Source organism: Felis catus, chromosome E1 (assembly GCF_018350175.1).
Source record: "Felis catus isolate Fca126 chromosome E1, F.catus_Fca126_mat1.0, whole genome shotgun sequence".
In the NCBI taxonomy this organism is placed as follows: domain Eukaryota; kingdom Metazoa; phylum Chordata; class Mammalia; order Carnivora; family Felidae; genus Felis; species Felis catus.
Genome location: NC_058381.1, coordinates 56,352,572 through 56,364,301, shown reverse-complemented (window position 1 = coordinate 56,364,301; position 11,730 = coordinate 56,352,572). Strand labels below are relative to the sequence as shown.

The window sequence follows — 11,730 nt, the reverse complement described above, 5'->3', positions numbered from 1 at the left end:
AGCACAGGAATGAGTAGCCAGTTCAGGGAAGACAGATGCTTGAGGTGCACGTGCACACATCACTTGGGTGATGACGGGTTTATTTCACACTCTGCTTTCACGGCTATCAGAAGGGAGAACTCAGGGTGGCATGGGATCCTCCGGGCTTCGGAGAAGAGTTGACCTCCTCCTTTCTCCAGAGACGCTGTCATGGCCCTTCCCCTGGGTGCACAGCCCCGGGCCCTGAGCTGTCACAGCCTGGGCTGCCCGCCATGGGGCACGGCCTTGCCGGGAGCTGGGTCAGACTTGCACGTTGCCCACATCCAGAGCCCGATGAAGAAAAACTGGCTGCACACTACCCCCACCACATACACCAGGAAGAAGACGTGATCAGCAGCCTCGGCCTGGCTCCTCCTCGACCCCTTCACTCTGGGGGCTCCTGGTGGGGGGAGATGCAGGAAAAGGCGGTGTTTTTCGGGGCTTGCCCAACATGCCGGCTCGGAGCAGAAGAGTGAACCCTGGGGGCCGTCCGCCTGTATCTGTGCCTTCCTTAGATTTACAGCTAATGAATATTGGGGTCTGGCCCATTCCAGGCCATCTTGAGCTGCAGAAACACCCTCATAGACAAGCTCCTAGAGGCATAGGGCTATCTCCGGGAGTTTGAAGTCACCTGGGCCCTTATGGAAGCTACCTGGCTCCCTGCTCCAGACCCGCGTCTTCTAAGGACGGACACGGTGGAGCCCAGGGACTGTGGAGCTAGCAGAGTGAATGCACAGAGCCGCCAGCCTAGTGACCCCCGCCTCAGCCCTGGGTGTGGGGCCTGCCGGCTCTGCCCTGTCACACCCACTCCTACCCTTATTCCTCCCTCTACCCCGTTCCAGGAAGGGGCTCCTGCCCACCTTCAGGATTTGGCTCTGAGTCCCCGTGACCGTGCTGCTCCGCTCTAGGGGTCGGGCTGGGGCCGCTCTTGGCCCTGAGGTCGCCCCGGGCCAGCAGCGCGGCCAGCAGCACGGTCTCCATGGTGCTGGCAAAAAGCAGCAGCAGCAGCACAGTGAAGTAGTAAACTGGGGGCAGGAGGGCGGGGTGGGCAGGTCAAGGCCAGGCCTGCACCTCTGCGCCCAGGGAGCTGAGCAGAGCCCCCCCCCCCCCCCCCCCCCCGCAGCCCAGGGCCGGGGGAGGGGCGCGGGACTTACTGAGCAGTGGGTTGCAGGAGGAGGAGCTGGGCAGGGCCTGCACCAGGGAGGAGTGGAAGACCAGGTAGCCCAGCAGCAGGGTCACCTTGTAGGCAATGCGCTCGGTGGCCTGGAGGGGCAGTAGCCCCCGCACATGTCAGCCAACAGCAGGGCCTCCCCGGGTACCAGCAGAGCTATGATGGCCTTCAGCGCTGTGTTCTGCAGGCGCAGCTGGTAGGAAGGAAGTTGGGGCTTTGGGGGGGCTTGGGCACTTGCACGGTGACACCATGGCCTCTGACTGCACGCACGACGCCCCCATCAGCCCTCTGTCAGCCGCGCCGCGACTCACCGTCACCTGGAAGCAGGGCACCAGCTGCTGGGGTGGGACTTGGGTTTTCAGATCCCGAACTACGTATTCCCTCTTGACGCTCACAATCTCGTTCACCGCGTGCGCCCGGAACTCCAGCTCCAGGGCTGGAAGGGGTGAGGGTGAGAGTGGAAGGAGATACCCCTGTCCCCGAATCTCTCTCTCCGGAGTAAAGGTGCAGGGACTGGCTGGAGGCAGGGCGGCGGGGGGGGGGGGGGGCGGTGAGGCGGTGGGGAGGGTTTCTGGGCCAAGCTGGATGTCACCCTTGGGTCCGTGGGATATTTTACTGGGTGGCTACGCCTTCGGAATGCTTCCAGGAATAAGGCTGCAGCGACCTAGGTCTCCGGGCTCCATCAGAGTGGCCCAGACACTGCGGTTTGGCCCCGGCCGTTGAGGACAGCTGCACTGGGGTAGCTGAGGGGAGACTAAAGGGGGCTGCAGCCAGAGCAGGGGAGAGCTGGGAGGGGGGCTGCCGCTCGGGAGGTACAGGCGAGAAGCATGCTCTGTTCTAGGATCTCTTCAGCTCCCCTAGACTGGTGTGAGCACAGGCCGGCTGCCCCCCGTGTCTGTGTCGGGTGGATGTCGGCAGAAGGCCAGAGGCTCCCCCCTCCCCTCCCCCTTCCCCCCAGCTCCTGTCCAGTCAGCACCAGTGTTGCCGAGAGCGTAGAAGCTGAGGTTGCAGTCGCTCTGGTCCCTGGGGAAGTGGAGGAGCTCAAAATCACAGTTGGTCTCGGTGGTGAGGGTCAAGTACAGGTCAACGTGGCCGTCGGGGTCCACTCGGGCCCTCGGGCTCTGATCCTGCCAGTCCACCCAGAGCCTGTTGGGCACGGGGAAGACACACAGCCAGAGGCTCAGCCCCTTCTCAGAAGGGGGACGTGGGGGAGACCCCAGCATAGCCCAGCTGCCCTCTGCTGCCTTCTGGGTTCCAGAAGGGTGAGGGGGACATGGGGCAGTGAGGTGCACCTGTGGCCTGGCAGAGCCACCAGGAGGGGGATAGTCCCTAAGGAGGGCTTCCTGGCACAAGAACTCCCACCTCACTTACGCCTCCTGGATGGTGAGTCCTGGAGTCCAGAGTGAGTCCCAGGGCAGTGTGATTGCACGCCGTGGGCGCACACTCGCGTTCCAGGCCAGGCGAGTGTCCAGCCAGGACTGGGGACACAAAGAAGCCACTAAGGCTCCCGCTCCCATAGACACACAGGCCCCCGGGCAGTTTGATGAAGGCTGGTACTCCTGAGCTGGACAAAGAGACGGTCCTCCCATCCCACCTTCCCAGCCCCTGGGCGCTCACCAGCCGAAGCAGCAGCATAGAGGACACTGTGTACCGCAGGATGTCCTGAGGAAGTGGCAGGGCAGTGTGTCACCTGGGGCTGGGCGCTATGGGACAAAAGAAGGCAAGAGACCCCACCCATCGCCCCGCTGGGCACCCAGCACCTGCTCCCTCCGTGGCCTGAGGACACTTACCACGTTAAACACGTTGGACACAAACACCCGCACGTCCACGAGCAGGGGCGCGCTCCCGTTGTTCGGAATCTGGATGGTTTCCTGAACCTCCTGGGGCCAGTTGAGGTCGAAGTAGGATGGCCAGGCTGAAGAACGGAGGTGGAGGTCATTTGGGTGGGTGCCCTGGGGTCCAAATCCCAAAGCTTAAACGACTTTACTCTCTCCACCTACCAACTGCCGGTGTTCTAAAGTCCCGCCCCTGGACCGAGGGCCCAGCGGTGGCGCTGAGCCTGAGGAAGGCCACATGGAGCAGGAGCTGCAGGGCCATCTTCAGTGGCTGCGTGGAAGCCTGGATGGAGCCACGGGATCTAAACTGCTGCCTCTATTTCAGTTGCTTTGCTGGGGGACTGGGCAGTCAGGCAGGCAGCTGCTCTGTGCAAGGACTCTGGGGCCTTGGAGTCAGCACCCTCCCACCCCCAACCCGGGGTTCCGCAAACACCTGAAGACAAAGCACAGGATCCAGCCCCACCCATCCTGCACCTGCCTCGGCTTCCCTGCCCCGCTCCATTTCCATCACCTAGAATCAGCTGTCCCCTTCAGAGATAGCCAAGGGGAGTGGGCAAGCACAGATTCCCCCTCCCGCCTTCCCCCTTGACCTAGTCCTTCCAATCCGGGCAGACGCCACGGATCTTCCCTGCCTTTTTGCAAGCGGGCGCCTGGCTGGTTAAGTATTCGAGCCTTTGCCAAAGTGCCCTGCAATTAACACCATGAGACATGTACATCCTTGGGAGTTTTCTTGCCTGTCCTCAAACACTGAACCGATTCCGTGTAAAAAGTAAAGCCTCGAAAAGCTCAAGAACTCCAAGAGAGGGGCAAACCCTGGGTAGGTAGAGGTTAGATCCCCAGCAAAGCCCAGGCATTCCCGCTCCAGCATGCAATTCTCAGCCTGCCCCAGCCCAGCAGTGCCTTAGAACTGCTCCTGGGTACCCTGGAGCACGACGGGTGAGGGGCGCCTTCCCTGGCCCAGAAGAAATACCTAGCTGCTGGAGACTTGACCCCAGACAGAAGGAAACCCCAAGGCTGAAAGTAGGCACTGATCAGTCTGCGGACACTGGGAAGGAGCCCCCGCCTCACACACACACACACACACACACACACACACACACACACTTGCTGGCTTAGGAGCGTTACTAGGAACACAGTGTCTGCACTCGTTCATCGACCAACTTATCTCGCCAGCTTAAACGCTCTGCCTGCCTTTGTCGCACGCCTAGGTGGCTGCTGGTTGGCGGATCTATATATACTTGGCGCCTCAGGTTGGCCATGTGCGGAGAGCCTTGGTCCTCCTGTGCTTCCCGGCTTCAGGGATTTCCATGCTGACTTTTAACTCGGCTGCCTCTGGTGCCTTTGCCACTCTCTTTCCCTGTGGTTCATTAAAGCACGTTGCACCCATCCATCCACAGCTCCCCTGTGAAGTCCCAGAGGCTTCCAACCCGGAGCCTCGTAACCATGAGATGTGTGGAGACACAGCACAACACCGCATGTGAAAAGGTTTGCGTATTTTATTAACAGATTTAATTCCCTCCCCTAACCACCGCTCCCTCCCCCTCCCCCCCCCCCCAACCTCCGACTCCAATCCTTTAACACCAAAGCATACTCAACAAGTGCCCTCAGGTCGCATTCACTGCCGGGATGCCGTTGGGGGCATTTTGGTCCCTCCAGGATGGCCCGGGTACCAGGTTCAAGGCGGGGGGACTGCTGAGAGGTGCCAGCACAGGGGCGGAGGGCCCGGCAGCCTCGCTCACGTGCGTCCCGTCGGTGGACTCACGCTCTAGGACGCTGCTGCGGTGGGTCCCCTGTGCGGCGATGCACACGCGGCCTGAGGCTCTACGTGGGGCACGGCGCAGCAGACCTGCGCAGATCTTGCGGAAGCCCTTGCGGAAGTGCTTGGAGACGAGCGCGTAGACGATGGGGTTGACACAGGAGTTGGCATAGGAGACCAGGTGCGAGAGGATGCGCAGCGCGTAGGTGGCAGGTGTAAGCGGGAAGCGGCCGAACCACACGCAGAGGATGAGCGCGTGGTGAGGCATCCAACAGAGGCAGAAGAGCACAGCCACGATGATGATCATGCGCGTCACCTTGCGCTTGGCGCGCCGGGCGCTCGAACCGGCGGCCACCGGGTCGACCGTTCGCCACAGGTAGCGCAGGGTGCGCGCGTAGGTCAGGCCGAGCACCAGCACGGGAAGCAGGTAGCTGAAGACAAAGGTGCAGAGGTCCATGGCGCGGCGACGAGGCGCGCTCCACGCCGGGTGGCACACAGTCAGGTTGGCCAACTTCGACTGGCGGTAGTAACTCAGGTAGGGCCCGGAGAAGAGCAGCGACAGCCCCCAGATGAGCCCGATGGCAGCCAGCGCGTTGCGAGGCGTGCGCAGCTCTCGGGAGTGCAGCGGGTAGCGGATGGCCAGATACCTGTGCGTCAGGCCCGGAAGAGAGACGGGTGAACAGGTGAACTCGCGGGGGTGGGGGTGGGGGTGGGGGGGTGGAGAAAGGGGCAGGGTCAGACCTTTAAACCTTGACCTCACCTTCTCTCAAAGAAGGTCCCTAGCGCACGGTCGCACCGCACCGGCCAGAGCATCCCACTCTCAGCTGCCTCGAGATGCGGGGCGGGACCGGCAGCAGGAAAGTGCGTGTAGGTTACTCATCTGGTCTTCCTGGGACTATAACCACCGTCAGGGTCCACCATGGAGGGCACCCCAAGGTTTAACCAGCTTTGGGGTTCCGGAAGGCTGTCATTACCCAAGAGTGCCTGTGCCCAGAGAGGTAGGACCCAGGCGCCTTGAGGCTTTAGCGGACAGCCTGGAGGCACCGCGAGGTACCTGGAGGGAATTCCTTAGAGAAGCCGACGCTCTATGGGTCCCACCAGAGCTCTCAGAACCGGAACCGACACACTACGCGCTCAGTGGAAGTGGGAGCTATATGGGGGAGGTGGTCTCACCTCCCTGCCTGTCCAGGGGAGGTCGGGAGGACGTGAGGGTAGAGGGACCTGGAGAAATCATGGAGTCAGACCCAGATTTCCTCCCCAAGAACCATCCAGGTGGCCAGTGGAGAGGAGGGAGACCCTCCGCTGCCCTCTTCTCTCTGCCTTTGACCCTGGGCCTGGAGGGGTGTGTGTGTGTGTGTGTGTGTGTGTGTGTGTGTGTGTGTGGTGGGAGGGTGTCTAGGGACCCTCCGGTGTGCCAGCTTCAACTTTGGCCTGGGCCCTTTGGAAGGACTCAAATGCCTCAGTCCGGACTAGAGTCGACTGCGCCCAGCAAACCGTGGATTCGAGGCTAGCGAGGTGGAAGTGCCTGAGTTTGACGCCAGGAAACAGACCATTGGTTCCACGCACACGATTACTGGATGGGCCACTCTGAACAAGTCACTTCTGAACTCGATCTCATCTGTAGATTGGGCACGGTAATCCCTCCCATCCCAACTTCACAGGGGCACTGAGCTCAAAAGAGACACGGGAAAACGCTCTGTGTCAGAAAACGCTGCGCTCTCAGGCGCCGGTGGCGCTGGAGAGCTGAGGTCTCCAGCGTGGAGCGGTGAGGACGCACCTAACGGGACATCGCGGTCCCCCATTCTTATTCCCCTTTTTCCTTCTCCATGTCAGTTTGTCTTTCACTCTCTTCCGGTCCCTTTGCCTTCTTAGTGTCCTTGTCTACTCTCCATGTGTCCCTCCTAGAGTCCCCCTCCCTTCTGTGGCCCCCATCTGGGTGTCTGACCACCCCCCCCCGGGGGGGGGCCGCCAGGGCGCTCGCTCACCTGTCCAGGGAGACAGCGGCCAGCGTGAAGCTGCTGGCGTACATGGTGAGGAAGATGAGGAAATGCACAGCCTTGCAGAGCAGCGAGCCGAACACCCAGCCGTCCAGGGTGTAGATGGTGGCCTGGAAAGGCACGCAGCACACGATGAAGCACAGGTCGGCCACGCCCAGGTTGAGGATGAACAGGTTGGTGGTGCTGACCGCCTGGCCGCCGCGCAGCAGCACGGCCAGCACCAGCGCGTTGCCCACGGTGCCCACCAAGAAGATGAGCACGAACAACATGGGCACGATAACCGCCTCGGGCTGCCAGCTGTCCCTGCCATTCGCCTCACTGGCGTCCTCGGCCCGCGGGCCACCCGAGCCATTCATGGCGTCCCCGACCCCGAGGCTGCCAGGGCTCCTGCCGCCGTCTGAGTTCTGGCGAGCGCGCAGCTCCCGCGGCTCCAGCCGCTGCAGGCGAGTCGCCGGAGCTGCGGGCGGAGTGAGCCTCGCCTGGCTGGGGCGGGGAGGTGGGGGTGCGCTGGGTTCAGGGGGAGGAGCGAGCAGCCCGAGGGGTGGGTTGAGCCCCCGCGCTGGGGGGGAAGGGCTCTCGGGTGGCCCACCCCGGGGACAGGGGCCGCTGGTGCCTGCTCCCCCGTCGGCGCGCTCCAGCACCCAGCCGGCCGGTGTCGCGCCGAGAGAGGAACTGACCTCCCGGCCTTGCGCGGGAGTGGTGGGGGGACCGGCCCCTGGGGCCTGCGGGCGCGCCGTGGGGCCGGGAGCGCGCACCTGGGACCACGCATACCTCGCCCTGCAGTCTGGCCGGCGCTCCAGGCCTCCCGGGGCTGGCTGGGGGCGTCCTCGGGGGCCCCTAAGGGGTGAGGAGGAGGTGACAAGAGGCGGAGGTGGGCGGAGGGGACTCGGCTTTCCCCATCCGGTTAGGGGGAACGGCATTGCCGCCCCCCTTCTGTGTGTCAGTTTCTGTCCTTGGCGCTGTGCCTCAGTTTCTTCAGCTGTAACATGGGATCATAGTCCCTTCCCCGGGAGGGCTCTGGTGAGCATGGAATGAGATGTGTGAACTGAAGCCCGTTCATTGAATCTCAGTGAATCAAATTCCTGTCTCCTTGCCCCAGTCAGATATCCAAAAAGGGAAAACATGAAGGAAATACTAAACAGCAGAGTCCCATGCACCAGGAGCATTTTCCTACAAGGCCAGGAGGGTGTTTAGGTTGCAATAAAACTTAATATTTGTTTCTAATTTTGACACATTAGGCATCAAGCGCTGTTGACGCAGAATGATGACTGTTTCTATAGAATTACCCACCTCCCCTCTCCGGTTCACTGGGTCTGAAATTCACCACCCTCTGCCACTGTCACTTGGTTTCTGCTTCATCTTTCCCTGCTCTGTTCATGGGGTCCCAGTCTGGAACATTCTTTTTCCTCTCCACTCCCCCCCCCCCCCCCCAGGATCTCAGCCCCCAAAGCCCTACTCCTACACCTTTGGGCAGGGAAACGTTATCCAGACCCTTGCCCTGCCTGCCTACTTATGGAATAGGAAGATACTAACAGTTCATGTTTATGAGATGCTTGCCATTCGGTTTTTCAGTATGAATTTTTTTCAAGTCTATTTATCTATGTTGAGAGAACGTGCGCCCACAGGTGCACACACCCTTGAGCCGGCGGTGGTCAGAGAGAGAGGGAGAGAAAGAGAATCCCAAGCAGGCTCTGCACTGTCAGCACAGAGCCTGATGCGGGGCTCAAACTCATGAACCATGATATCGTGACCTGAGCCAAAGTCAGATGCTTAACCAACTGAATCACCCAGGTGCCCCTTCAGTAACAGGTCATTTTTTCCTGCAGGAAAAGTAGGTCAGGGTAAGGGAACTGGGAGTACCATAGTGGTAGAGGTGGTGCTCTTTGAAATAGGGGGGCCGGGCAGACCTCATTAGGAAGGTGACATTTAGACAAACACTTGAAGGAGGTGAGGGAGCTAGAGTAGCAGATATCTGGGGGAAGAGCATTCCAGAGAGCAGTCAGTGCAAAGGTCCCAAAGCAGGAGTGTGCCTGTATCCCTAAATAAGGAGGCTGCTACGGCTTGAGTTGACAAACGAGGAGATTGACAGGAGAGGAGGTGACAGGTAGGGCTTTTTTGGTTGCAAGGAACGTGCCTTCCAGTCTGAGCAGAATGAGGGGCCACTGCAGACTTCCGGCTAGCTAGAGGATTAATATCATCCGACTTACTTTTTAAAAAGATCTTTATTGAAATATAATCCTCATGTCATGCCATTTGCCCACTTAAAGTTTGCATTTGGTTTTTAATATATTCACAGTTTTGCAGCCATCACCACAATCAATTTTAGAACGTTCTCCAAAGAAATCCCTGCTCTTTAGCCATCAACCTCCAATCTCCACCCCCACCTCAGCCCTAGGCAGCCAGTTACAGATTTGTCTCTATAGATTTGCCTTTTCTGAACATAAATGTGTGTGTGTGTATATACATACATATATATACATGTATATATATTATATATAGTTTTACTTTTAAATGTAACTTATTTTTATTTATTTTTTAAGGTTTATTTATTTGTTTAATCTCTAACCCTAACCCTAAATTTAATCTCTACATCCAATGTGGGGCTCAAACCCATGACCCCAAGATCAAGAATCACATGCTCTGCTGACTGAGCATGTCACAGTTTTGCAGCCATCACCACAATCAGTTTTAGAATGTTCTCCAAAGAAATTCCTGCTCCTTAGCCATCAACCTCCAATCTCCACCCCCACCTCAGCTGTAGGCAGCCAGTTACAACTCCTGACTAAGCCGGGCACCCCTGGACATTTCATATAAATGGAATCACACAGTATGTGGTCCTTTGTGTGACTTTATTCACTTAGCATAATAGTTTAAAGATGCATCTGCATTGTAGCATGTATCAGTGCTTCATTGCTTTTTTAGGGCCAAATAATATTCCATTGTACGGTCATATCAATTATCTCTACCCATTCATTTGTCGATGGACATTTAGAAGACATATTTTTTAATTTTTAAAATTTTTTCATATTTTTTTAAAGTTTATTTACTTATCTTGCGGGGGAGGGGCAGAGATGGAGAGAGAGAAAATCCCAAGCAGGCTCTGAGATGCCAGCGTGGAGCCTGACTTGGGGTCTGATCCCACAAACCATGAGACCTCGAACTGAGCCAAAATCAAGCGTTGGACGCTTAACGTAGTGAGTCACCCAGGCACCCCAGGAGACTTTCTTAAAAGATTTTATTTCATTTTCTAGTATTCTCTACATCTAATGCGGGGCTTGTACCCACAACTTGATATCAAGAGTCACATGCTCCACTGACTGAGCCAGCCAGATGCCCTGAGACTTATTTTTTTAAGATTTATGTTTAATTGTGGCAAAATGCACAAAACATACAATTTGCCTTCTTAGACACTTTATACGATTCAGTAGTATTAAGTAAATTCACAAGTAAATTGTTGTGCAACCAATCTCCAGGACTTTTTAATCCTGCAGAATCAAACCTCTGTATCTATTAAACAATAATCCCCCATTTTTCCTTCCTCTCCCCCCCCCCAGCAACCACCAGTGTACTTTCTATGAATTTGACTACACTAAATACCCCATATAAGTGGAATCATATAATACTAGTCTTTTTTTGACTGGCTTACTTAGCACAATTATTTTCAAGCTTCATCCATGCTGTAGCATGTGGCTTAATACTATTCCATTGTATGGGTGTACCATTTTTAGTTTATTCCTGAGGGCCACTGGGTTCCTTCTCCCTGTTGCGTTTTTGTGAATAATGCCGCTATGAACATGAATGTACAAATATCTCTTGGAGACCTTGCTTTTAATTCTTTTGAATATATACCCAGAAGTGGGATTGCCAGATCATATGGTAATTCTTTAATTTTCCAAAAAACAGTCATACTGTTTTACACCACTTTACGTTGGCACCAAAAGGGCACCAGGGTCCTGATTTCTCCATATCTTTGCTAATACATGTTATTTTCTGCTATTTTTTTTAGAAAATAGTAACCATCCAAAATAAATAAATAAAAATAGTAATCATCCTAATGGGTGTGAGGTGATAGTTCATTGTGGCTTTGATTTGCATTTCCCTAACGATTAGTGACACTGAGTAGAGACTTACTTTAAATTGCTTCATTTTATCTTCATAACAACCGTCCTAATTGGTTATCTCCATTTCACAGGGGAGGGAAAAGATTTAGAGGGAGACTAAGTTACTTGCCCAACATCTTCCGACCAGTAATGGGGGAGACAGGGTCTGAGACGTAGGACTCAGACCCCAAAGCCCACAGTGCCATACTGCAGAGCAAAGATTCAGTGTCCCTCGCCCCAACACTTCTTCCTCCTGAACTGCTTGAATTGCTCGCTCCAAAGACCAGAGACACAGGTCCCCTGCAGTCTAAGTTCCTACACCTGGTGGCCGCTGGCTGACCCCCTGACCCCACCAGCGCCATGGCATTCTCAGGGTCGGCCCCAGAGGAAAGCGTAGAGGCGGTTCCCTCACAGGGAGACTGCTTCATTCGGGTAGGGTGGGAACCCCATCTCTCGAGTATCCATGGAGGTAGACACCCCGAAATCCAGTCCTTAGCTAACCGCTCCCTCCCTCTGTGCTTGAGACGTGAGCCCGATGCCCCGTGCAGGGAGGCAGGAGCGGGGAGTTGGGGGCGGGGGTCCATCTCCCGATCCTCAACCTTAGGTGGAGGAGGGGAGGAGGGTTTGCTCCGAAAAGATCTCAAAACCTCTAGCCTCCCTAGCCTCCCGGAAAGGACGAGCCCCAAACCCGCTCACCATCACGGCAGGCCGCCCCACCCCCAGCCGACGCGCAGGCGCACTCCCAACAAGCGCGTCTCGCCTGCGGCCCGGGACGTCGGCGGCGGAGTCCGCCACTATCCCGTCAGGCCTTCTGGGCAGGCCTCGCTCTTTTCCTCCTCCGTCGTCCCGCCTC

General features: G+C 57.0%; 2 protein-coding genes across 2 annotated transcripts; both read right to left on the bottom strand.

Annotated features, from left to right (window-relative positions):
- Positions 1-95: 95 nt before the first annotated feature.
- Positions 96-3,360, bottom strand: ZACN (zinc activated ion channel). Its single transcript, XM_011289384.4, is given in 10 exon segments — positions 96-418; positions 879-1,043; positions 1,173-1,295; positions 1,298-1,382; positions 1,501-1,625; positions 2,166-2,335; positions 2,561-2,667; positions 2,807-2,851; positions 2,980-3,104; positions 3,190-3,360. Coding segments are annotated over 10 exon segments (1,230 nt in total). The 5' UTR covers positions 3,287-3,360; the 3' UTR covers positions 96-230.
- A 1,228-nt stretch (positions 3,361-4,588) lies between these two features.
- On the bottom strand, positions 4,589-7,164 carry GALR2 (galanin receptor 2). The gene is made up of 2 exons (XM_011289441.4): positions 6,766-7,164; positions 4,589-5,427 (listed from the first exon to the last, which is right to left on the bottom strand). The coding sequence occupies exons 1-2, from the start codon at positions 7,131-7,133 to the stop codon at positions 4,629-4,631; spliced, it is 1,167 nt and encodes a 388-aa protein (XP_011287743.1). The 5' UTR covers positions 7,134-7,164; the 3' UTR covers positions 4,589-4,628.
- Between the last annotated feature and the right edge of the window lie 4,566 nt (positions 7,165-11,730).

Excerpts from the sequence above, each read along its gene's own strand:
- GALR2 (XM_011289441.4), bottom strand. The coding sequence starts at position 7,133 with ATGAATGGCTCGGGTGGCCCGCGGGCCGAGGACGCCAGTGAGGCGAAT. Across the intron at positions 5,428-6,765 it reads GCCGCTGTCTCCCTGGACAG|GTATCTGGCCATCCGCTACC; the intron begins GTGAGCGAGCGC and ends CCTGACGCACAG.